This window comes from Mauremys reevesii, linkage group 2, assembly GCF_016161935.1.
Source record: "Mauremys reevesii isolate NIE-2019 linkage group 2, ASM1616193v1, whole genome shotgun sequence".
Taxonomy (NCBI): domain Eukaryota; kingdom Metazoa; phylum Chordata; order Testudines; family Geoemydidae; genus Mauremys; species Mauremys reevesii.
In genome coordinates this window covers 248,216,474-248,243,334 of record NC_052624.1, presented here as the reverse complement: position 1 = coordinate 248,243,334, position 26,861 = coordinate 248,216,474, and the positions used below count along the sequence as shown (strand labels likewise).

General features: G+C 40.5%; 1 protein-coding gene across 1 annotated transcript; it reads right to left on the bottom strand.

The window, feature by feature from the left end:
* Positions 1-2,919: 2,919 nt before the first annotated feature.
* Positions 2,920-26,590, bottom strand: ERICH5 (glutamate rich 5). The gene is made up of 3 exons (XM_039523023.1): positions 26,185-26,590; positions 10,509-10,628; positions 2,920-5,366 (listed from the first exon to the last, which is right to left on the bottom strand). Exons 1-3 carry the CDS (start codon positions 26,588-26,590, stop codon positions 5,344-5,346), a joined length of 549 nt encoding a protein of 182 aa, XP_039378957.1. The 3' UTR covers positions 2,920-5,343.
* Between the last annotated feature and the right edge of the window lie 271 nt (positions 26,591-26,861).

Genomic DNA, 26,861 nt, shown 5'->3' with positions numbered 1-26,861 from the left:
TCAGGAAGGAATTCTTATCTCATAGCATATTCGCCTTACGCAGTAGGTGTGCTTCCACGCAACACCCCCAAAATGAGCTACGTTTATAGCAGACCTGTATAGAGTGTTTTTAACTTGTAAACATCACCCAAGGCTAAAGTTCACCATTCAGCTTTTTATCTTGGTTTCTTGGGACCACAGTGTGCCCCTTAGCTCTTATTTTTGAACACAGCATTCCAAACCAGTTGGACCATCCAGGCACTACCTACCTTGTGCCAGGGTAGAACACCCATATATCTTGCTGGTGCAGTGAAGCACCTCCGGGTTGTATATAAATACTGGTTACGGTTTTAATTTAAGATGCAGCTGCATGAAAGAATATGCACTAGAGGCTAGTGATGATGCATGTCAAACCCTTTGTAAGAAATGTGTTAAGTATTTTTATGTTCTTGGTGAATTACCAATTTTACAGGAAGTCTGGGGGAAAAAGTCCAAATGCTGGAACTAACATTTTTTTAACCCTCAAAAGAGGTTTAGCTTTGCAGAACTCCTTGCAAATTCAGGGCCCAAATTTGTATCTCTACAGTAAAAGAAAACTAATTTAAAATAAAGATTTTCATTTACTATTAAAGTAGTTCTTCAAAAAACAAACAGTCTTAAATGTGTTTAAACATTTTATTTTTTAAATTAAATTACAATATACTTAACATCACCTCATTTTATTTTTAAAGAAGGCAAAAAGAGCAAGAACACTTCTATTATGTCTTAATCCAAAATTCTTCAGTATGAAAAATGGGTATCATAAGTATATGTCATTCTTAGGCCTTAATCCAGCAAAGTACATAAACACAGGAGTAGTCATATTGATTTCAATGGGATTAATAATAATATTCTTAAAGTTGAGCACTTACACAAGGGCATTGCTGGTTTGGGGCAATAACATGCACAATATTAACAATTCAGTTTGCAATATGCAGTTATAACACATCATTTACCATTAGAACACTAGTTAAATCTTTTTTTTTTTTTAAAGTGCTTAAATGTGATTGAGCTATAAACTTGGGAGGATTAGATTTTTATTGGTGAATGTCAGTGAAGGTCAATTTCACTGTACACACAAAAACTGATGGGAAAATATTTCCATCAATGATCATAAACATTTACAGATAGGCAAAGTAAGAAAAAAATACTACTTGGGAACTTATTAGAGTCTGATTTTAGGAGATTTCCTGTGATACTGACAATTTGTGCTTTAACAGCTATAAAGCTTTAACTTTTGGAATCAACATCTACTGTCATTAAATAATTATTGTCTGACCCGCCCTATCAGCTGATACTCCCATCCCATAATTTCCCACAACTGTGAAAATTTAAAAATCAATAATATAAAATGTCAAAATTATATATATATATATAAAATCAAATTCTGCCAAGCCTACTTATCTAATAAATTAATTTGAAGGTAAAACAAATTTTAAATAAAGGTTCTGCTACAGTGCGTTCTTTAATATTTCCCCCAAATAGTTAAATTCCCCAGAGCTTGAACAAAGCAGAAATAAAAATCCATATACATAATCTAACTTTAATAAAACTACCATCCTTGTCAAAATTACTAACTAATCCTCAATTGAGAGCACCTATATGCTTAGCACAGCAGTTCTCAAACTGAGGGTTCAGACCCCAAAGTGGGTCGCCACCCTGTTTTAATGGGGTTACCAGGGCTAACAGACTTGCTGGGACCCGGGGCCAAAGCCTCAGTGCCATGGCCTGAGGCCCAAGTCTTAGGGCTTCAGCCCTGGTGGCTCTAGCTTTTTTGCCGCCCCAAACACGGAAGTCAGGCCGCGTTTGGCGGCATGCCTGCGGGAGGTCTGCCGGTCCTGCGGCTTTGGCATACCTGCCGCTGAATTGCCGCCGAATCCATGGGACTGGTGGACCTCCCACAGGCGCGCCACCGAAGGCTGCCTGCCTGCCGCCCTCGCAGGGACCGGCAGGGTGCCCCCCGCAGCCTGCCACCCCAGGCACGCGCTTGGAGTGCTGGTGCCTGGAGCCGCCGCTGGCGGCAGGGCTCAGACTTTGGTTTCAGCCCTGGGCAGCAGCAGGGCTCAGGTTACAGGCTCCCTTCCTTGGGCTGAAGCCTTCAGGCTTTGGCTTTGCGCCCCCTGCCCAGGGCAGTGGAGCTCAGGCTCGGGTGGGCTCAGGCTTCAGTCCCCACTTCAGGGGTTGTGTAGTAATTTTTGTCAGAAAGGGGTTGCGGTACAATGAAGTTTGAGAACACCTTAGAGCACCTCACCCTTCTTGAAATCAACAGCAACTACCATATTTATTTGAAAAGACATTATATGAAATATCTGAATCTGGCTAAGCAGACTGCAAAATAGTTCTGTAAGCAAGGGACATTCTCACTGTGTTCCTAAGACGGTATGTGCATGCGCACACATAGTGGATAAGGTCCAAACTTAACAATAAAGGACACCCAGGAAGAGGCTAAATTAACAATCTTCCTATCAGATCTTGCTCTTGAACGTGGATATTCCTAAGGTTACCCTTGCTGACCTGTCCCTGACCCTCATTCGTTCTGGCATGAAGTGATATACAAACCCTTGGTTGGAGCGAATATGACTCATTAGATCATTCTGTCAGCATGAGTCAATTTTATGCCAAGTCCTAGGACCTGACACTAACTCTTTCTACAAATGTTTCTGAAAATGGCTTTTCAAACTGAAATAGACAAAAAAAATCTCCTTTAAGGTGCACAGGCATAACTCCGTAGGTAGGCCTTGTAAACATATCACACCAGCAAATATGAACGTTAACCTTTAACATGGTATAATTACTATTTGATCCAAGAACCAATATCTGTCCTCAGCAACCCCCTTGATTTCACTGTGATTGCAGAGGTACATGTCAGGCCATAATTTGGCCCTCTGGGCCTTAGCTGTGTATAGGTAACAGTGTATACTTTGGTATCTTACAGAACATTGGCATTACTAGCATGAGAATGTTAGTGCTGGTCTTATTTCTGGAGGTAGTGATAGAGTAATTTGGAGAGTAAAAATAGTTTTTGTGGCAGCTTATTGTTTTCCACATACAATCAGAAAAGCTCGTTTGCTTTTAGAATGGATGGGATGAAGTAACATCTATGCTACCTGTAATCATGAAGTACACAAGGAAGTGACTGTGTTTGAGGAAGGCAAGTATTGCTGAGACATTGGCAGGCTCACAGTCCTTTTTCTTCCAATTAAAAATTGCTACATGATTTCAAAAAAGTTGTATGGTGTGACATATATGGATCTTTTCACTTGTTTCTTTGAAGAGGCCACTGATACGCAGCTAGTGCCATGGTAATGAGATTGCACAATCTATAGGTTATCTTAATTATTTATAAAGTTATATTTAAAAAGCTAATGAAGCTCCACTGCTGCTGCTACTATTTCTGGTCTTGTTGATTGGAATGCCTACACTTAATTACTATTAGTATATTTAAACCCTTTAAAATGTTTTATATTTCTGTGCCAATATTGGAACTGTATATCAGAAAAAAGTAACAAGGGGCAGTCACTTTGATTTGATTTTAGTCCAATATTAGAGAACTAGTAAAAAGGCCCCAAGAACATCGAACAACAGAAATTTTAAAGAAAACAAAAAAAAAGACACACATTTTACCTGTGTTTTGTAAAAGCTGCAGCATTTTTAAAACAGCAGCATATTCAGTAGAAAATTTAACTGATTACATTTGTTTCATCTATGGAATTGCAAAGAACATAGAACCCCATAAAATAACTGTGACTTGATACAACATGTAGGCTGCAGATAAGGATAAGGGGTACTTCCAACCTAAAACTGGTGGTGTTTCCTATCTTAATCAAAACATAGTTAACTTCAATAGTCTGAACAGGACATTAAGAAATAGAAGACTGTAAGAAATAACACAGCAAACTTAACCAATATTAGCTGAAGTGAAAAATTAAAAGGCAATGGATATAAATCTAAATATTTAACACAAACCAAAGCCAGCTGGAGTCAGATGTGCACACACAATGCAGACTTTGTCTCTAAGTATTTTATATATTGTGTTTATCTTTAACACTTATGTGAAGACCTCCTAAATGGAGCCAATAAGTGCTCACCCATTCTGAAAAACCTCACTTTTCTCCCTGACTGCAGTCCTTTGATTTCTTATGCCAAAGAGTTTTGCCAATGCAGTCCCAGCGATAATCAGTGGTGCCTTTCTTCCTGTTCAGTATCAGGACAGATTTATCCTCTATCACATCCGTGAAATCAGCTGTTTCCAGGCTTGTTTCCACAAGAAGTTTATGTTGAAAGGCTTCATTGTTCAACTTCAGCTTCAGGAGCTATTTAGCATGTTGTAAACCAAGTAAGAATCCATACAGTATAATTTTTTTTTTTAAAGATAACACTTATCAGGAAAATGTGGCTAGAATGTTTATAATTATTTTATTTTATAATTATTTTAGAAACTATACAGTGTCTAAATGTAATTTTATTAATAATTTGTATCCATCTGAGTTTTAGTAATTTCAAAGTTTCTTTTTGTACTTCCTTAGTTGTGTCAGGACTGATACTATGAGCATAAAATACATAATACAATATAAAATATTTTAAATGCGTTCTTCCACCGCAATAGTTACCAAGTGTATGTGCTACTGCTATCCTATCAGTAACCTTTTTTTGTAAAGTCACCAAAAGACATTTGTCCTCATATAGTGTCACACCCTATGTATTCTTTATCTTCTTGAAAAACTGATTGTTGCATCTAGCTAGGTCCTGTTAAATGATGCTCTCAGGTCCTAATCCTGTATATATCTACGCACTTGAGCAACTTGATAAACATGAGTATTCCATGCACTCACTGAAACTACTCACCTGTGTAAGGTTTGGGATCAGGACTGGACCTATGTTTCTGATCTCAACCTAGCACTAACATTGAAACAACATGCAGTATTGTATCTTTTGCATCCTGTATAATGCTAGTTGGTACCAATTATAAGTGTCCCTCAGATGGATTTTAAGTTACTCATTTTAACCTGGAAAACTCTTTAAAAAAATTGAGCAGTTAGACTGTTTTATATGACAATTCTTTCCACTCTATTAGCAGCGTATAGAAGGCACTCTATGGCAGATAGGTAAAAAGTTCATATATTTCAATTACTTGTTGAAGTCTTGGCAACTTGACTTCAGGAAAAATACTTAGATTTTTTCTGGTGCCCTTTGTTAATGCTTGTAGCGAAGTCCATAAAAGCTTTTTAAAATCCTCATGTTTTCCCCCAAAAGCGATTAGATTAAAGAATGTTCATTTGAACAGCTGATAGGACCAAGAAGAGGAAGTCCATATAGACCTGACTCTCATTCCTCGTTATTCATTGCCTCTGAAATAGATATATAAAAAAAAGTTAACTTGTAGTGCACTGAATATTAAGATATATATTAAAGGGAGACTGTCATCTTGAGAGACCCTTTAAATAATACGTCCTGAATAGTTTGCCCCCCTGCTAGTATATTTGGAAGGATCTTTTGGGAAGTCCTGAGAAAACCACTATCCATCCTCAGCAATCCCCACCTCCTCCATCCCCCCTCCTCTTTGTGCATGTACCTACTGTGATGTTGCACTGCATATGTTCTATGGAAATATGCTTATAGGTGTGAATATGATGTAACAAATATGCTTTATGCAAAAGGTCTCTTGTAAGGTATGATTACAAAGCTTATAATCTACTGAATACATTCCTCCTATTTGTATATAACTGAAGCTAGAAATATGAAGTATAACTTTGAGGTCCTATTGTAATTAGGCAAAGTGTGGGCCATTAATGGTGGTTTGGAAGCTTGATGGCTCCCATTGACTAGGACAAATGCTTGTAAATGGTCTGTTTACTCGCAAACCTTCATGGGTGCGTGCAGGAAGAATGGAGCTGGGGTCTCACAGGACATGTGAACATGTCACCTGATACTGGAATCCATCTTAAACCTGGTGCTTTTCCCAGGTAGAAGGAGGGGTAGGGACCCAGAGAGACAAAAGATTCCCACCTTGTGCCAAAGATATAAAAGGGGGTGGAACAGAACAAAGGAGGTGCCCAATCATGAGAACACTCCTGCATTCCACCTAAGATGTCTGCTTGAACTAACAAGGACTGTACCGGGGAAAGGATTGGGCCCAGACTAGGAAGGAGTCTAGTCTGTGAAAGAAGCTTATTGGAACATCTCTGAGGGTGAGATTTTACCTGTCATCAGTTTCTTAATGTATTAGGCTTAGACTTGCATGTTTTTGCTTTATTTTGCTTGGTAACTTACTTTGTTCTGTCTGTTATTACTTTAATCCTATTTTTTATACTTAATAAAATCACTTTTATTAATTAACCCAGAGTAAGTGATTAATACCTGGGGGAGCAAACAGCTGTGCATATCTCTCTATCAGTGTTATAGAGGCAGACAATTTATGATTTACCCTGTATAAACTTTATACAGAGCAAAACGGATTTATTTGGGGTTTGGATCCCATTGGGAGCTGGATGTCAGGGTGCTGGAGATAGGTGACCTGCTGAGCAATTTTTGGTTAAAGTTTGAAGCTTTGGGGGCGTGGACCAGACCTGGGTCTGTGTTGCAGCAGGCTAGCGTGTCTGGCTCAACAAGGCAGGGTTCTGAAGATCACTGTGTGAAAAAGACTATGCAGATGACCATAAACAAATCAGTGACACTGGTCACACATAAATGAGCAGCTCGAGGGGGAGTCCATATGGGTACACTGTTGTGTACTGCACCAACCACAATCTGAGCTTACTATTTTAGATCTCAGAAAAAATTATCCCTGTCTTTCCAAAAAACAATTTATTTTTAAAGACATTATAGCTATCCATGAAGTTGCTATCATATATTGGGCCTTCATGTTGCTAATGCCTCTGAGACAATGGCATTGGTCATGTACACTGGTTGCTAGTCAGGCCAAAGAACTGATGGCAATTATCAAAAATTATCAGAAGAACATAGGAATTCACATGCTGCATCAGACTCAAGGGTCATCTAGTCCAGTATCGTGTCTCTGACATTGGCTTATTATAGCCATATAAATGTCTAATCTCTTTTTGAATCTTGCCAAATTCTTGGTCTCAATGACTTCCCCTGTGGCAGTGAGTTCCACAGTTTAATTACACATTGTACGACAAAGTATTGCCTTTTACAAGTTTTGAATTTCCCACCTTTTAATTTCATGGAATATTCCCTTGTTTTTGTGTTACGAGAGAGGGAAAACAGACGTTCTCACTCTACCTTTCCTTGATCATTCATTATTTTATAAACTTTCATCACGTCCCCTCTTTTTCATATCCTAAGGTAACAATCCCTATCTTTTTAAACTCTTAATATGAGATTTTTCAATCCCCTTGATCATTCTTATCACCCTTCTCTGAATCCCCTCTGATTCTGCAATATCCTTGTTGAAATGAGGTGACCAGAGTCACACACAGTATTCCAGATAAAGCCACACCATGCACTGATTCATATAACATTATATTCTTTGTACTATTCATCATCACATTCCTTATGCATCCTAACATATTGTCTGCTTTTTTGACCGTAGCTGCACATTGAGCAGAGGTCTTAATTGAACTGTCGTCAATGAAAATGAGGCTTTGCAAAAGCTAAGTAGTATGCTGAAACGCATAGCATGAAAGGCAACTTCTGGCCACTTTGTCCAAAAACTTATCCTTAGAGATGAAATATTTGAAGTAGAAAACATTTCTGGATCTTCACAGGCAAAGCTGTCATTGAACACAGATGCCATATTCACCAGACTACAGCAGTCACTACACATAGGTTTCAATGCTTTGGTTCTACACAGTGACCTAGCTATTAAAAAAATAATGAATTGGCATGTTATGGCATTGTACAAACTGACAATGTACTAGATCACATTACACAGGTGTGAAGAGGAAGTCGCCTCTATAATAGCACTTAAATATCAAATCTGCAACAAATGGCAATGTTTAAGCACATTTACCAAACTTCTTACCCACTATGCTACATGCCTTTCAGGATTTATCACTCTTGGCAAAAAGCTATTTTCATTATCTTGTAACACTGCAGTGTACAAAATGGTCACAGTGAACTAAACTGAAGCAAATCTATGCACATACATGGTTAAACCATGATCCAGAACTTGCTGCAGTTGTGAGTGAGATCTTATTCAGCCCATGGAGGCTACTCTCTATTGGCTTGAAAGGGAACCAGTAATCAACACATTCCTGGACATTATCACAATAAGTGTTCAACAGCACCAGCAGGTAGCAATACGGGAGGACTGGACCAGTGCTATTCTGCATGACCAGATTTAGATTTTAAAACAGGATTGACATTAACCAGATTATTATTTAAAGGTGCTAGAATTTTCATGTGAATTTAAAATAAATTATTACATGGTCTCAGTTCTGTTTAGTGACACTCAGACAGGCTAAAATAAAGAGAATTAAAAGGAGAAGCCCTGGCACAATAGTCCAAACCAGGACATGCAGAATGAGAGAAATACCTCTGGAAAAATCACAGCAGCAACAAAATTACATTTTTAATTTAATTGAGAGAATGAGACCATAGCTCAAATTCAGGCAATCCTGTTGTTTTTTTTTTATCAGACAGCCAGATTTAAAGTCTTAACTATATGCAGACAAGTAAACAGAACTGTTTTCATCCTCTGTGCCTGGAGGACCACGTGGCTTTAGCTTTATGGGAAAGACTAGGCCGTGCTAGTATTTGTACTTGGAATCTGAAGAAGCTAGGAACCTTGAAAATACAGGTTTTCTGCTCAGAGAAAGGATGATTCAGTGGTTAGAATGCTAACCTAGGAAGCAGGAGATCCAAGTCCAATTTCCTACTGCACCACCTAGTATGTGACCTTGGACAAGCCACTTAGTCTCTCTGTGCTTCAGTTCCTCATTTGTTAAATAGAGATAATGGTATTTCCCTGCCTCATGAGGCTATTGCAAGGAGAATGTGAGATGTTCAGGTAATACAGTGCCTGGGGCATACAAGTAGCTTAGAATGATATTGCTTGTACACAAGAGGAAGCTACCCTCCCAAACTATCCAATACTCATTCTTTATTCTGGACATACCCACAATTTGAGTTGCTCTACAATATCCTACAGCCGAACAGTCAAAGACCTCGTAATAAAGGCTTCAAGAATCACCCTCTTTAAAATAAGAGTAATCTATTGTCTAGTGTGAATATGGCCATTTCTTTTCCACAGTAGGGCAGACAGACTGAACTATGCAGCAAAATAAAGACAACATCCCAAGCCATGCAGAAAAGTAGCAACAGCTCACTTTTAATTGACAATAAGTTCATCTTTATACTGTGGTGCTAACTATAAAAAACAGCTACTGGAATTTATCTTATTTTATTTCACTGTTATACAGAATGGGGGCATAAGATAATGATAATTATACTCCTGAGTCCTCTGGCTCCTTTTGATCATACAGATTTCCGTTTTTAGAGAAATTCACTATCATATTCCTAAGGTCTTAGGGTTTGATCCACCAGCTCTTAAACAAGTAGTTCTTAGTCATGTGAGTAGCCCAATCAGAATGATCAGGATTACTCATTTGACCAATAGCTATTTGTGGGAGTAAGAGTTTGCAGGAACAGGTCCTAAGAGCCAGATTTTTAAAGGTAGTTAAGCACCTAAAGATACAGACAGGCATGTAGTGGGATTTTCAAAAAAATCAATGGCAGTTAGGCACCTAAGTTCTTTTAAAAAATCTCATGAGGAGCCTGTGTCTTTAGGCACCTAAATACCTCTAAAAATCTGGCCCTAAGTGACTGGCTTCCATTAAAGTTAATATGGGACCCTCTGCAAGGAGGAGGAAATACCTCCCATGAAGTGCCTGCGCGATGATGGAAATTAAAGAGGTATAATTTGAGTGTAAAGTTAAATTCTTCTGGAGTGATGTTCTTATCCCCCTACATTTATTATTTTTCATTTATTTGTTTTTAAACATTCTCTCATCAGCTCATGCTTTCTACTTACCCACATGATTGCACTGAGTCTGGAATTTGCACTTATCCTAGTGTTATGTTGCTGAATTCAGCTGCTAATAACAAAAAGCAGGAGGATCTAAAATGAAGGATCATCATGGAAAGGAAATCTCAGAGTTGTGATAATAAACTATTCATAAGAACAAGTCTAGCAAATAGTAACTATGGGATTCATGCTCTTAATGAAACATCTAATTTTCCAGGCCTGTGCATTAGAGAAAGTCTACCATTTTTGCCAAACAGGGAATGATTTACTGGTTATAGGAACATTATATAAATGAGATCTGATAGAACGCACAACGAATGCTTGATTGCTACCACAAAAAAGGAGACATCTTTAAAGATAAATATGCCTCCTGTGTTAAAATCAGAAGGCAGCAGCTGCAAATTGAGAATGCAATAATGAAAGATATGTTCATTAACATTGTACACCTTTTCTGTCTCTTAAATGATAATACACATGGTCCTTCACTTCTCTGTCAACATACCTATCTCTGTTGCTGCTGTAGCATCCACAGCTTCTCCTGTTTCTTCTTCTTCTTTTATTTCAGTCCCCTCACTTACTAGCTCACTGTGCTTCTCAGTTTCCACTTTTTCTCCCGTCTCACCTGGAAACAGTAACCATGGATATCAAATTAGGATACCCTTAACCAGTATTAAGTGCCCCCAGCTCTTTTCTGCATGGCTGATCTGGTTTTGTCAGGCCTGCAATAGCTTCTATAGACACAGAAATACATCAGAAACTGAATGTATCAATAGATAAGAGACATTCAAATGCAACTTACAATTGTGGAGGTACATGCATGTTTCATGTCCATAAAATGCTCCTGCTTCACTTGTTATTCAGAGCACTCTGACCTGAGGCTTGATTTCATATTTAAACTGGTTTTGTTTTCTTATATAACTATGATTTTTACTGTAAACTTTTAATATAGATATTGTTATCAAGATCATAAGTATATAAACTTAAGTCAACAACACAAATAGAAAAAAGTGATAGCGTGCAGTTCCGGTTGAAATATAAAACTAAGTATTTGCCTCACTCTTAGTAGTATCAGTGAATTAAGAAAATAAAAAAACCATGCTGTAAATAAATAGAGGAGCCCAATCATCGCAAAATACATGGAAAGAATCCTCCTCCCTGTGCATGTGCGAGCACACACACAAATTAACCGTTTGTGGAAGAGCACCATTTTGAGACAGACATCAGCAAAACTGTACACAGAGTTTGTCCAAAAAGGAATCCTGCTTTGAGATGAAGGGGAACAACAGTGACTAGATGGTCAAAATAACCCCCATATCTGTCCTTCAAACAAACAATCAGTTTTTTGATTGCAAAAATGTCTCAATATAGAGTCCATGCTACATGGATTACTAGATGGTGTTCTGCTTCCAATAGAATGCCAGTAAGCTAATAAGGGCCAGTTAATGGAATAATCAAGTAATCAACCTAACCAAGTCAGCCATTTAGCTTTTATGTAACACAAGTATTTTATTCTAGTAATTTAACACACATGGAGATAAATTACCATCTCATGAAGAAACAGATTCCAAATTCTCTTAAACAAGAATACATAAGAGTGGAGAAGGCAGCATCTGTACCACAAATATTTCTATGTGAGGTGTAAGGTTCACAACATAGATTCAGGAGAGTCAACACATTTATGGGTGGTGATGCTACATATCCAAGTGACTGCATGTGCCATTAAGTTCTGCTTGAAGAAGTGACCTTTCCGCCTCTTCAGCAGGAATGTGCAGTGGGAGAGGCTGTTGGTGGCACGCTCTCCTACAGAGAACATGCCTTATGTGCCACCCATTTGTGCTCCCCTAGGGAACGCCTCTCCCTGAGGCATCCAATTCTTTAATGAGTAATTGCCACTTATTATTAGACACCTGATCCCTAACTTAACCTACTCTGCCAGTGAGAAACCCAATCCATGCATGGAATACTCTGCCCTCATGTGTAAACACTCCCTTGAATCTCTGACTCACTGAGCAGCCTTCTCCTGAGATAGCTTACCCCACCTTGCAGTCTCCCCTTCCATGAGGTCCCCAGGTCCTCAATGCATATTCCACCTTTGTGAGGCCTTGCAAATACTCTCTGTTAGGCACCCACACTCCTTGACATGATTTTTCTCCCTAGATATCTACTTTTCCTCTTCTTTGAGAAACCCTACCCCATGCTGCTCCTTTTCTTACACTCATATCTCCTGTGCTTTTCCACTTCTCTAGCAGCTAGCCCTGTAAAATGGCCCTTCTGCCCATTCCCACCCCCCACACAGCTTGTCTTGGTTTTTTTGAATTGGTAGAACATCACCACAATAGAAAGCAGAACTCTGTATTATAAGGCCAAATGCATCCCTGGTGTAACTCCAATAAAATTAGACCAGAGAGAAATATGCCCACAGTATAATAACTGAGAGCATAGCAAAGACTACTTCTGCTTCTCTCTCTCTCTCTCAGAGACTCATTGACCCCTTGCAAGGTAAAAGGACTTTCTATGCAGTTAGCTTGATGCCTATGTTACTTACACTTCTAGAATAACTGCATCCAGAACTCTATAGGTGCTTTACAAATAAACGATATGTGGAACGACCTGTCCTTTCTATAGCTTGCCGAGATCCCATTCCCCCCACAAGGATAACACTACAATAATATTTACATCAGCTATGTAGTGAAATGGATAATATGGCATTTGTGGATATTGAGCAATAATACTTTACAAAGAAACAACCCATAGCACTTAAATGAGGAATCTAAGGGATATTTTATCTAACCAGAAAACATAGTGTGTGAAATGAAGTAGCACAGTCAACAACTGGTAGTGCTGAGAGGCTTTATTACAGTTATTACAATTTTGACTTCTGTGCACGAGGCTTTCCCAACCACATTCTTTCATATAATACAGTGTAAGAACTCTGTGGACTAAATTCTGCCCTCACACACTCATGTGCAGCGTTAACTGTACTCAATAGGACTTGTACACAAGTCTCTGAAGGCAGAATTTGGCCTCCTGAATCTGCAAAAGCACAAATATTACCCTCAATGAATTGGTCCTCTTCGTTACTTTGTACTTCCCTGACTATTTCTGTTACAGGGCTGACACTCCCCTCTGCCGGTTCAGCAAGCGGCGGTATCCCAGTGCCCTCTGCCGGTCCCGCAGGTGGCGGTATCTCAGTGCCCTCTGCCGGTCCCGCAGGCGGCGGTATCCCAGTGCCCTCTGCCGGTCGCGCAGGCGGCGGTATCCCAGTGCCCTCTGCCGGTCGCGCAGGTGGCGGTATCTCAGTGCCCTCTGCCGGTCCCGCAGGTGGCGGTATCCCAGTGCCCTCTGCCGGTCCCGCAGGTGGCGGTATCCCAGTGCCCTCTGCCGGTCCCGCAGGTGGCGGTATCCCAATGTGTTTCGCCGGTGGTCCAGTGCCCCCCCGGCGTTCTGCAGCCAGTGGTCGAGTGCCCTCCAGATCCACTCTTTTATAGTGAGAATTAACACATTCTGCTGCTGCTGGAATCAAAACTTCTGGCTCCTCTGCTGGAAGATTCTCACTAGGTTTTGTCTCCTCAGGTGTGAGATCCACCTCCTCCATTGGATCTAACTTTGTCTGGTCAGGTATAGTTTCATTTTCCTCTGTGGTTGGAAAGTTTTCATCTGAAGTAGGTTTTATTTATTGTAATTAAAAAGAAAAAGAGAAAATATGACATTAATGAACAAGTGTTTTAAATAGATCAGTACTAAACTAGGATAGCACTTGTGCAATTATGTCACAACTAGAGCTTGGTGAAATGCTTTTGGTGAATAGCAAATTCGCTGAAAAATGCATTTTTCAGGGCACCAAAACTATCTGCTACATAAGCTAAATATCTGTATGCCCCTTCATGCTTTGACTTGTAGTCCCTAAAGTTTTACATTGTTTTGGTTTTGAGTGCAATTACCTAAAAGAAAAAATAATTCCACATTTGTAAATTGCACTTACACAATAAAAAGATCGCACTTGTATGACGTGAACTGAAAAATACTGTTTTTTCTTTTTTTACAGTGCAAATATTTGTAACAAAAAATAATAATATTAAATGAGCACTGTACACTTTGTATTCTGTGTTATAGCTGAAATCAATATATTTGAAAATGTAAAAAAAACAAAAATATTTATAATAAATTTGGTATTCTACTATTGTTTAACAGTGCAATTAAAACTGATTAATTGAGATTTTTTTTTATAATTTTGTGATTAACTGTGATTTTTTTAAATCATTTGACCACCCTAAAAATATATTTTGAAAAATTGGAAGTGTTTTTTGTCTTGGCCATTTTGAAAAATAATGTTTGGATTTTTCATATCAAAAATATATTTTTATTTTGATATTTAGCTAAATTTAAAAACAAAAAAGAGTGAAAAACCAAAAAAAAAAAACCTGGAAACAAATAATTTTGGTTTAAACAAAATATTGTATTTGACCCTAAATTATTTTTTTCAGTTCTCTCATTTGCCTTGAACAAAATCAGGGTTTTTTTTAAAATTTCAGCTTAACCCCTGAACCAAAAAAAAAATAAAAATAAAAAAAAATTCACTCAGCTCTAGTTACAACCTGTAAGACAGTTTGCAGTTGTGTATAAAACTTATTCTTTAAATAGACCTGTCATTCCTATGAGTAAAGCATATTGAATATGTAAGTTTTGTTTGAGTCAGGCCCACATGGTCAGCAATAATTTCTAAGGAAACAATAATTTCTACAGCACAAATATGCATGCAGCAAGTGTACTGAGGGTTAAATCCTACCCTTGGATACACATAGGGTTGCCAGACGTTCAGTTTGAGTCAAAAAGGGACCCTGGCGGCTCCGGTCAGGACAGCCAGCAGCGCAACGGGGCTAAGGTAGGCACCCTGCCTGCCCTGGCTCCATGCGACTCCTAGAAGCAGGCGGCACGTCCAGCTCCTAGGTGCAGGGTGGCCACAGGAACACTGTGTGCTGCCCCGCCCCATGTGCCAGGTCCATAGATCCCACTGGCAAGGAGCCGTGGCCAACAGGAGCTGCAGGGGTGGCGCCTGAGGGTAGCACGCAGAGCCCCCTGGCCCCTCTGCCTAAGGAACCGAACATGCCAGCCGCTTCTGGGAGCCACCTCAGGTAAGTGCCACCCAGAGCGCACACCCAGAACCCATTCCCGGATCCCACCCCTCTGCCCCAACCCTGAGTCCCCTCCCACACCCAAACTCCCTCCAGAGCCCACACCCCCTCCTGCACCCCAACCCCCCACCCCAGCGCCCCTCCCGTACCGAAACTCTCTCCCAGAACCTGCACTGCTTCCTACACCCCAACCCCCTGCCCCAGCGCTGAGCCCCTTCCCACACTCTGAACCCCTCGGCCCCAGCCCAGAGCCTCCTCCTGCACCCCAAACCCCTCATCCCTGCCCCCCCAGAGCACTCATCCCCTCCCAAACCCCAACCCCTTGCCCCATTGGGGTGCGAGCTACCTCTCGCACTCCGAACCTCTCATTTCTGGCCCCACCCCAGAGCCCTCACCTCTGCCCACATCCCAACGCCCTGCCCCAGCCCAGTTAAAGTGAGTGATGGTGGAGAGCGAGCAATGGAGTGAGCTGGGGGCAGGGCCTCAGAGATGAGGTGGGGCAGGGCAAGGGTGTTCGGTTTTGACAACCCTAGATGCACATGGGTGACTTCTAATGGTGCTTATAAATGGGGTGCCATGTCTTTCACTTGAAAATGCAAACCACTGAGTTAGATTTTCTTATTCAATAGAATCAGCAGCCATTAGGTGGATTCTCCCCTTTATGCAGCCACACAGTTCCTGTTAACGATAGCGGTGGTAATATGCACACTAGACATATTAAGGAGAGAACTATATCCCAAAGCATGATGGGACACCTGCCTAAATGCTACCATCTAATCACTGCTAACCTCAGTGAAGATCAGGGCATTGACAGCATACAGTACTTCACATACATGACAAGAAAAAGCATTTTAACTTTTTAAAATACACAACATTTTTAACACTGAACTACTGTACATATTACTCTATCTTATATCATAGGCTATACATTCAAATGTACTTCTCTACTAATATGGAAGGAATATTTGAAATACGGTAAACATAAACTAAACAGTTCTGGCTCCTTCATCTGTGATTGGATTACAGGATAAATAAAGCTATGGGTCTGCTAGCCAGATGAAGTTTAGGAAAAGAAAACAGAACAAAATTGCTTTTATGCATCATTTCTATAGGCATTTTATCATAAAGTTGAAAAAGTCACAGAATGAGCCATCAAATTGATACTAATCTACCAGGCTGATTTAATCATCTGATTAAATTTGCAAGACATTGAATTTAACTATCTCACAAAAAATATTAGGATGAAAGAACCCTTAGGGAGTTCATGGAGGAAATGCGTTAATATTGTAATTGCAAGATTATGACAAACTGCATTTTCTGGTTAAATGATGATTGTGATGATGAGAGCTGTCACCAGAATTAAGCAATATTTTAAACACGTAGGGGAATGGCTGAAGAATGTAATAAACCTTGTTTTTAATTAGTTTATTTGAGTCTGGTTGCTTTTAAGATAAATTCATTGTGGTAATTCCTTGAAGGGAAAAACAACTTTCTGTGAGAGGCAGTCAGGGAGAAAACAGTACTTCCCCTGGGGCACTCAGGTGAGGCAGTCCCCTAAGAAGTGCCAAGTGCATTCTGGCTGAAGTGAGTAGGAGTACAAGGAAAGACAACTGAGGTAGATGAGTGGCAGGAATTGAGGCTCAAAAGTGACAACATACATGGAAAAAACCTGCTAAACACAGGTCTCTCTCATTTGCATAGGAAACTATAATCTGAACCAAGGCACTGGGCTACCAATAATGAATTATTCTTTCATTATATGCTAGGTGGATCTTGGCAAGGTTTGTAATCACAAAGTAAGATTGCAGGTCTTAGCTAAATTTATTGAAAGGGTTAATGAAGAGTTATTACCATTGATTACATTATGATTTTTACTTGTATTGCATTGGGTTTATTATTATGATTCATATAAATTATTAATATTTCAATTGATTGATAATATTATAAAATACATATTACTGTGCAGTTGGGCTTTATAATGGAATAGCAAAAAAAGTTTTCTGCTTTATCTTCTCACTGGAAAAATCTTCACAGTAATAAATAAAAATAATTTGGGAATTTAAAAAAGTGTGATTGTGAATTAAAAGAAAAACTGCAAATGTTTTAAACAGTATTGTACATTATAAAGAAATAGATATATACATAAAGCCACAACAGGTTCATGTTTTCATGCAAATGAGCATTGTCAAATATTGAGGTGCACAGTAGTTTGCAAAGTAATTCAAGGTATAGTGGGAAGAGTGACATGAAATGAGGGGTTTTAAGTATCTGATTACAAAGAACTATAACAAGCCAAATTCAAGAAGGCAGCACGCACAGATTTCTTAAAGGGTTGGGTTTTTCCAGGAGAAGGGGTACTTTCTGGTCATGGCCCATATTTTCAAAAGCAAGTGCAATTAATGATTTTCCCATGCCCAAGTTTTTGTGTGTTCAACTTGAGACAGCTTAAAGGGGTGTGGTTTTCAAGAAGGGGGTCATCACCACTTTCTGTAAATAAGGCCTTTTAAAAGGTGTCTCAGGTTGGACACCAAAGATGGAGGCATCCAAAATCAGTAGGCTCTTTTGAAAATGTGCATCTTCGGAATCTGATCCTGCAAACACTAACACATGAGTTAACATGTTACTTGTGTGAGTAAAATTACTGGCACGTGTGTTTACAGAATTGAACCCTTAGTTACATTACACATCAACATAAAATTAGTTTTGATTTTCAAATAGGTAAAAGATTACAGTAGGTTACAGAATAAAATCCTCATTATGCTAGAACTGTGTGCACTTGACATTTTACACTTACCAGGACACTGTCAGTTCCACTTACTGCAGAACCAAAACCTAGGTTTTATAATATCAAGGTTTTCAAAATCTAACATCAACAGAAATATTTCTAGATTTTAAATATTTCAATAGAAACAATTTAAAAAAAATTCCTAATCCTTCCCTGCAAATATTGCAGCAACTTGGTGTTTTAATAGTACGACAAAGTGAAAATAAATGAAAACTGACTAGAAAAAAATTAAATTAAGTAATCTAGTCTCATTGTCAAAGCATAATATAGTGCAAAAAGTGAATAAGCAAATAAAATGAAAAATAGGTTAGATTTATCTACCACCTTTCCTCCAAGGAGCTCAAAGCACTTTACAGACATTAATCCACATATTAATTAAGAGTAGTGATCCAGAACATGACCAGGAGATAGCTAAGGATACTCTACATTTTACCAGTGGAGAAGCTGAGGCACAGAGAAGCTAAGTGGCTTTATTAAGATCACACAAAGAGTGAGTCACTGCACAAGGAAAAAGATCCAAGCCTCAGGGTACGTCTACACACTCGGATTTTTTCGAAATTTACATAAACTTAACAAAACAAAAGATTGTAAAAAAAAATCGCACACACCACACAACAAAACACATTAAATCGGTGGTGGTCTCCCGTCCGAGGCGATCGATTTCTGAGCATTGCTGTGGTAGCTATTAGCTATTCCCTCCCCCATTCCCATTCCCCCCCCCCTCCCTTTGATTTCCGAGATCCTCTGAGATGCCTGAAATCAAAAAAATTTGTGGGTGGTTCTGGGTAAATGTCAGTCACATCCTCCTTCTGCTGGCTGGGCAAGCAACAAAGACAAGCATTTTTTTTTTTTTTGCCCTGGAAAGATGCCAAGATGATGGAGCATGGCAATCCTGGAGCTGCTTTTGTTTTTTTTTGTTGTCGTATGTGTACTAGATGCCGCCACAGCGATTCTTCAGTGGCTAGCTTTTGTGCATTGCTTGCTTTTGCATGATAGCATGAGATGTTATCAGCCATATTGTACCCATACCATACATATAATAAAGTAATAATGGCTGCATGGTGGCTTTTTTGCACCCATCCATTTGTTGTTTGCTGTCATATGCCCTGGGCTAGCCTGGCCAGGGCGAAAAAAGCAAAAATTAAAAATGGAGATGACTCCTCAATCCTCCTCCTTTTTATCTAAAAAAAATCCCTCCTGCCTGGAATAGAATATGGTGAACTTGAGAAGAGAAAGAGAGAGCAGAGAACCAGAGAGCAGCTGCTCTCAGTGTCATCCTGCATAGATTATGAGCTCTATGCTATTGTGCAACAGGTGCCTGCCCTCCTGTTCACTCCCCATCTCCATCTTCCCCACCCCACTGGTCCACCATCCCCACCCCCCCTTGTGTGAATAAAGAATGCAGGAATATAGTGAGAAATGAGTGGAGTAGTGGTGAGAAGAGTGTGTAGTGATAGTCCACAGTCCAGGGAGGAGAGGGAGAGGTCCTGGAGCTAGTGCAGGGAGGGAGAGAGCTTTCTTTCACATGAAGGGTGGGGAAGGGTGAAGGGATGCTTGCTGAGCCCCTGGATGTGATGATGATGAGCTCAGCCCATGTTGCATATAGATGAAAAATTATGCCAGCGCCCGTAAAGCCCCTCATCGATGCGCTGATGCTTGATTGATGCTGGTTTTTGCACTGCCCCAGCATGCAATGCCACCATGCTGACAATGGGCTGATGATACCATGAGCCATCAGCCACCCATGGCCATGGGAGGCGGGAGAGCAAGGATGTTGACCAGTGCTGCACCATGGTCTGCTGGCAGCATAAATCTTGCAAATCATGACATAGAAAAGAGAGAGACAAGAAAGGTCTTCAGACAAGACAGGGTGGGGGGTGGGTGGGGGGTGGGGGTGCGGGGCCTGCCCCCGACCCTAGCTATGCCCTGACCCCATTTGGACACTTTTTTGACCAGCCAGCCATTTTTTTTTGAGAGAGAAGGAAAATGCTTTTCAGAATGCTTCCAGTCACTGGAGGAACTTTGATCCTCCTTTTGATTCTTTGGCTTTCCACTTTTGACGCGCAGGTGTGCTTTGAGTTTTGCTTTGAGTCTGCAGAAAAAAATTTTGAAAAATTGTTTTGAATATTTTTGTCTTCTGTAGACTGAAATTTGCCTTGATTTCGCCGCGATCTGTGACGCCACGCTTGCCGCTTCCATTTTGGCCTTCTTTTTTTTTTTTTCATTTTTCACTGATTATTTTGATGCTCGCTTTCATCACTGCACGTATTCAAACTGCATTCAAAGTTCCTGTTCAGTGGGCTGCTGCAGTTCAGAACGGTCAGTGGTCTCAGGTCAGATCTGAAGCGGTCAGTGGTGCACTGTGAGATACCGCCCGTCGGTAGATCTACGCCCCACCCTAACCCCAACCGATAGATCCGATATACTAATACCCGGCACTCCTCTCTCCAGCTAGGAGGAGTACCGAAGCTCTAGAGCTTTTATACTATACCATATAAAGGGGCTCTGTGTGGCGTTGTGGGCGTTTAGTTGGCGTTAAGTGTAAATTAAAGCGGTTTAAGTGGCGTTTGGTGTTCCAAGTCATCTGCTCCAGCCACTAACCCATGCTTCCTTCTAGTGGCAAGATAAGCACAGAGCCTCTGCGCTCAAGGATGCAAACCCTGTGCTTTAGGAGCCAATACAATTGCCCTCTGCTTGAACAACAGACCTTGCACTAGTCTACAGCCCTTTACTCAAAATCCAGTTTGCACCTTTTCATATCTAACTGATGACAGGTTTTATATAATATGCTCTACGCAAGTGTGGATTTTAAAATAGTATTATACCATGTAAGGTCCATCCTGCTGGAAATTCAGGGGGTAGTCCCCTGCTTTCATTCAAAATAGGGTGGACTCTCTAAAATGGAAGAAGTAGGGCCCCAGTCATCAGCTTAATATATTCATTCCCCAGAAATATGAATATCTTGTGGCAATCAACACTCAAGAAGATTCCTTATAGTGATAATACATTAAACCTTTGAAAATATTTATTTTCATTGTTGGAAGAAGATAAAGTTGGAGCTAGAAATAGTAAAAAACATTTTTAGTTTAGATAGGCAATTCCCACAAACTTTATACCTCTTTAATAGAGCTATCTGTCAGCAGTTGTATGTTTGTGTTCATTTAGATACTTATTTCAGATACAGTGAAATAGCCACAAACTTTTGCAATTACATTTCAGTTGAATGAAATAATTTGTTTATGGAAAAACTTAACAGAAATCTTTTTGCAAATGTCTTTTTCCTGTTAAACTAATTCAGGAAGTAAATATCTTGCATCCTGACTGGTTGGTAAGAATTCCAACCCAGAGTATTTCAGCATATTTACACAAGTCCAAACTTATTAGCACCATAACATTAGTTTAAGGAGTTAATATGCCTTATAATATATATGGTAACAAAACAACAACAACCCTCTAAATTGAACGACTGAAATAGCTCAGATTCAATAATTCCAATCTCCTCTTTTCTGCTCGGAAACAGGAATTTCTTCTATAGAAGCTCTAGAATCCAGCCAGCTGCAGAATGAAGCTGACAAAGAATTTGACCTTAGAACATTGACAAAGTAGGCCAAAACAGCAGGAACAATATAAAATTATTTCATCAAAATTTTCAGTGGGCTCCATTGTACAAAGGTGTGCCAGGTCTGCATTATTCCACCTAGCACTCTCAGTAGTGCTATTCCCTTACAAACCTGCTATTAACATTGTACAACAAACCAAACATTCTAAAATACAACAGCAAAGAATTAACACAAAGAAAACCTTTATTCTACAGCTAGTATTCCTCCAGTCAGGGGAATAACTGCATATAAAGTCATTATAACAACATCATGACTAGACCTACTAACACATAGTTAAAGAATGCAGGTAAGGATATCAGTAAAATTAAGTGCAACAAGCAAGTTTTCACGTTAACTATGTGGGTATTTTATCCAACCCTATTAGTGTTAGAGTATGGCACTTATGCCAGAGGAGACTTATTAGGAGTCACAAGGCCCCATGCGAATGACTGGAAAAATTATACTCTCAGGCAGGCACAATCTCTCCCAAACCTATTCCATGGGCATAAGGGAATGTGTACATCTCCTCCCAGGAGCGCCACCAGCTTTTTTGCCACCCTAGGCAGCGGAAGGTCCCGCCCCCGAAATGCCGCCCCCAACAGAGGCGGCGGAAGGTCCGGCCACCACAGTCGCCGCCCCCCAAATGTTAGTGCCCTAGGCGACCGCCTAGGTCGCCTAATAGGTTGTGCTGATCCTGTCTCCTCCACCCATTAGGATGTATGGCTTGGTGATGGTGGTGGGGAAATAGTTCTTTGGCCTGATGGCTCCTTTTTCTCTCCTGCTGATGGCCCCATTTCCTGATTATATCCACGGGAGAGAGCACGGCTGGCTACCACAGCACTCATGTGACCACCATGAAGAGACTCCTCCATCTTTAAGCTCTATGTGGCGGTTCTGCACACAGAAACCAGCTGGGCTCATAGCTGCGTTTGAGTTCCACGCTGCACGTATGCCAAGGCCAGGATTTAGCACAAATGATTTTAAAATGTCTTTGAAATAACTTCTAAAATGAAATTATTAAAATTTTTATGAGCTAAGTTTATGGAGATGCAATGTGTTAAATCTAGGAATATTCTTTAAAGCACTAGCACTAGATACAAAGAAATGAGCCAATTCTGAAAACCCTTACTCGTGGGAGTAGCCCTTGCTCATGTACATAGTCCCAATGGCCGCAAATGGAAGTACTCAGAATAGTAGATAGCTAATATGAGTAAAGGTGGCAGGATCTGGCCCAGAAAACTAAATAATTTCAAATATGATATCAGAATAACCTAAAAGCTTCAAAAATTATTTGTTTTGAAAGAAAGCTTACATCTGAAATCTTTGAGAAATATTCGAAAATTAAGGATCAGATCTCGGGATGCAGCTGAACTACAGAGAATGCAGATCGGGGCACACCTGCTCAGGGCTGCTCTAACTTAACCTGGCTGCAGGCTGAATACTTGCTCCAACAAGTCAAAACTGCAGCAAGGGATTGGTGCGATACAAGATCTGTGCGCCACTGGATGATCACCCGCATAGGAGGCTGATCTTCCCCAAGTCAGATTCCACCAGCAGTGCAATTCCAAGGGCAGTACCATACTTGAGTGCCTTGTCCTAACATCTACAGGGTTAGCATTCAGGTTCTTTAAAAATAACAAGCATCCATTGGGATAAATAATACAGTGAAAAGATAAAGTAAGATTTTTATATTTTCTTTGCACGTAGCAGGAAAGATAGTCTTAAGCAGGCTTTATTCATGTGGCTACTCCATGTTCACACAGTTAGTTCCTTAGGGCCTGATCCAGCTCAAATAAAGTCAATGGGAGTTTTGTCACTGCCTTAAATGGGATAGGAATGGGCCCATCGATTTCATAAAGGTAAGGACTGCAGGATCAACTCCTAATATCAGACTATGTCCTGAAATTTATTTTGATGCCAAACTACCACTGGCTTTAAAAGATGTTATACAAAAGGACTGATAGGAGGATTTGTCTCTAATCTGGAAACAAATTATTTAATTAAGAAAACTGACACCTTATTATCACAGATAAATCATATTTGAAAAACTGTATTCAACTGAAGGCAAGGATAGTGACCCATGTACATCCATGGGCAGAATAATGCTCAAAAATCAGGTAAAAATTATTACTCAGAGTAAGTATTTTACTCAGTAATTCCTTAATATACATGTAATGAAGCATATACACCTCTACCCCGATATAACGCTGCCCTCAGGAGCCAAAAAATCTTACTGCGTTATAGGTGAAACTGCATTATATCGAACTTGCTTTGATCTGCCGGAGTGCACAGCCCTGCCCCCCCAGAGCACTGTTTTACTGCGTTATAATCGAATTTGTGTTATATCGGGTCGCGCATATCGGGGTAGAGGTGTATTTCAAGATGTCAAAATTGTCTCTACATTAGCTAATTCAAAAAATCTGAATGCTGTTATAATCATTCACAAATTTTATTGATTCTCTACTTTAGAAAACAGAAGAAAACAAAAGGAAAAAGTATGAATATTTATATAAACCATATATATACATAATCTGTTCAACACATAAAAAATATCAACAGTTTGTGTATTCATGGTGGGATTTTAAAAAGCACCAAGCCACTTAGGATCAAAAGTACCATTGAAAGTCAGAAAAGTACTCCTCATGAAATTAGTAGCCCATTTAAGTCAATGGCAAAACTCTCACTGACTTCATTCAAGCAGGATCAGGCCCACAAGAATTGTGTAAGCACAGCATATCTGCATGAATGAGATTTTCCCACTGTGTGCAAAGGAAATATCAGAATCATTTCTTACTTCCACTTTTTCACTGTAATATTGGATTATTTGTTCTAATGGACACTTGTCATTTTTAAAGAACCTGAATGTTAAACCTGCAGATGTTAGCGCCCAGATTCTGCACTACAGTACAACCACTGGAACTGTACTGTCAGTGGAATCTAACACAGTGTGGATGAGCCCAGGGTATGGGTGATTCTCCAATGGGACTGAGCTAGTGCAGGGGCTTCTTAGATAACACCACAGTCAAGGGGATTTGTACCTCTTTGAAACTTTTGAAAATCCAGTAATATTTATGCCTGATCCAGCAACCCTCACTCACTCAAAGTTTAAAGTTCTAGTGACATGAGCAGATTGCAGGATTGGGTTCAGATTTTGATGCTACTCTGCTCTCTTTTTGCCAGTGACTTCAGCTAGTGTACAATAAGGCCTGTTTTTATAAGACAAACTATGGTCAGACAACATTTATGAAAAAGTGAAACATAAGGCAGCATAAATATAAAATATCTGAATGATGAACAATGACAGGCATTAAGATCAGTGACAACTAAGCTGTTATAAAAGTAGGTTTTTTTATGAGACAATAATTTCATCATCTAAGGCAATAAATGGTTGTATTTTGTCTAAAATAGTTAATATTTGTCATCTTTCAGAGTTGAGATATACAAGCTGCTTTGTGACAGTTTTGTTTTTTTTCCAAAGTTGCTTACAAAATTCTACTGCCAGTCTTAGTTGATGTGGAAGATGGCTGAAGCTGAAATTTAATTTAAAAAGCTTATGCATTACAAAAACCACACTTACCACCCAATAATAGACAAAGAATTGTGTCTTGACTTGAAGGAGGTCAGTAAATTCTGCCATAGGAATGTACCCCCACCTTTTGGGGAATAACTGCTGATGTGTTGGTTTACCAGCTGCTACAAAGTAACTTTATTATTGCTTTTCACAAATGTGCAGGTAAGATTAGGTTAGGTTTTGGGGGGTTGATTTTTTGTTTTATTTTGTGTTAATTCTCTAATGGAGGCTGTTAAGATTTTATCTAATGACTCTTTTGGAGTCTTAACATTTCTAGCTATCCATAGAAAAGTGTCTATTAAAAAAAAGTTAATGGTTTTAGGCTAAGACTTTGTATACTAAGTTCCAGCACTTTTTATAACCAGTTTATAAATCTGTGAAAACAGCACTTGAAAACAGAAATCATGCTGACAAATTTCTAGGGTGGCCAACACCTGTCCGAATGATTATTATAGGTGCGACCTTCACAGTAACTCAGGGAATGCAGGACAAGTAGTATAATCATTTGATACAAATATGCTTTCTGGTTTAAAAAGAGGTCTTCATTTAAGTGCTGGATTTACTTTTTAACTTGAAAGTAGGTTCGCTTAGACTGATGTGTTCCTGCAATTCTCTCTTCCTTGTTTGTTGTCATCCTTTGATATGTTATGACTTATTTGGACCCCAATTTTAAAACGCTTGTGTACATGACTTTATTCCCCTGAATATTCCCGTCGAACTCAGCACAGCTACCCGAGTAAGAGAATTCACATGCATATTTACAGGACCGGGCTAGCTAAACTGCTCTTCTGGGCACTGACCATCAGCTTTTGATTTGTCCTGTAAATCCCTAAGCACATCTTTGGCCGCATAAACAGCATTTATTTCTGGATAACTAAGTAAAATGGCAGAATTCCCTCAGCCAGAGCTGGCCCCTGTATCCACCTTTGCAAAGTGCTTTGGGGGGCTGGGATAAGCGGTGCTAGCGAAGGACACGGTAGAATAAAATCACAACAGCGCAGCCCCATGCAGGTGTCTGGGCTTTGGAGACCAGAGCAGCCCCCGTCGCACACCAGAAAGGGAAGAGCCCCGCTCGGTCGAGCCCCGCTCACCACATTTCTGCAGCCCGTTGGTGTCGCTGGGTTTTGCAGCCGGCCGGTTGCTGTCCTGGGTCTGGGCGCTGCTAGAACAGCCCATCGCGCCTCGTGCCCAGCGCCTGGCGAGGCAAACGGGAGCCCTCCCGGCGGAGCCCACGGAGCGCAGAGGCGCCGCCAGAGGAACCCGCGCTGCAGCCACAGCCCCGGCGTCCGAGCCCCGTCCCGGTCCTGGTCCCTCCCCGCGCGCAGCCCGCGTGTTTACAGCTCGCGCCCCGTTGCCATATGAACAGCGCAACCAGCCGCCGCTTCGTTTTCCCAGCGCCAGGGCTCGCAGCTGTGCAGAGCGCAGGCGCAGGGGGCTGCCGCTTGGAAACGGGAGGTAGGTGGGGAGAGACACTGGTGTTCCCGCCTCCTTGGTCATCTCTGGGTCTGGGCAGCCCCCCTCCCACCCACAGGGCTGGAACTAGGAGAGCTGCTGCGCCCCTGGCTTGAGGCGCTTTCCATCGGGGTTTAGTTTGGTTCAGTGGCTCTCAGCGCACCCCCACCATACAAATTCTTCCGGGACCAGCACCCGTCTCCCACCTCCGTTGTTGAACTGCCCAGCGAGGCAGCAGTGAACAAGCGCATCTCTGATAGCAACAGGAAGGCAGGAGCTGGCACCCCCAGAAAAGCAAAGCCCGTCTGGGACCCAG

Bases quoted from the DNA above. Each gene is read 5' to 3' on its own strand.
- ERICH5 (XM_039523023.1), bottom strand. From the start codon at position 26,590: ATGACCAAGGAGGCGGGAACACCAGTGTCTCTCCCCACCTACCTCCCG. The intron at 10,629-26,184 runs GTGAGCGGGGCT...TACTGTTTCCAG, and splicing joins CAACGGGCTGCAGAAATGTG to GTGAGACGGGAGAAAAAGTG. The intron at 5,367-10,508 runs GTATGTTGACAG...TATCTATTTCAG, and splicing joins TACAGCAGCAACAGAGATAG to AGGCAATGAATAACGAGGAA.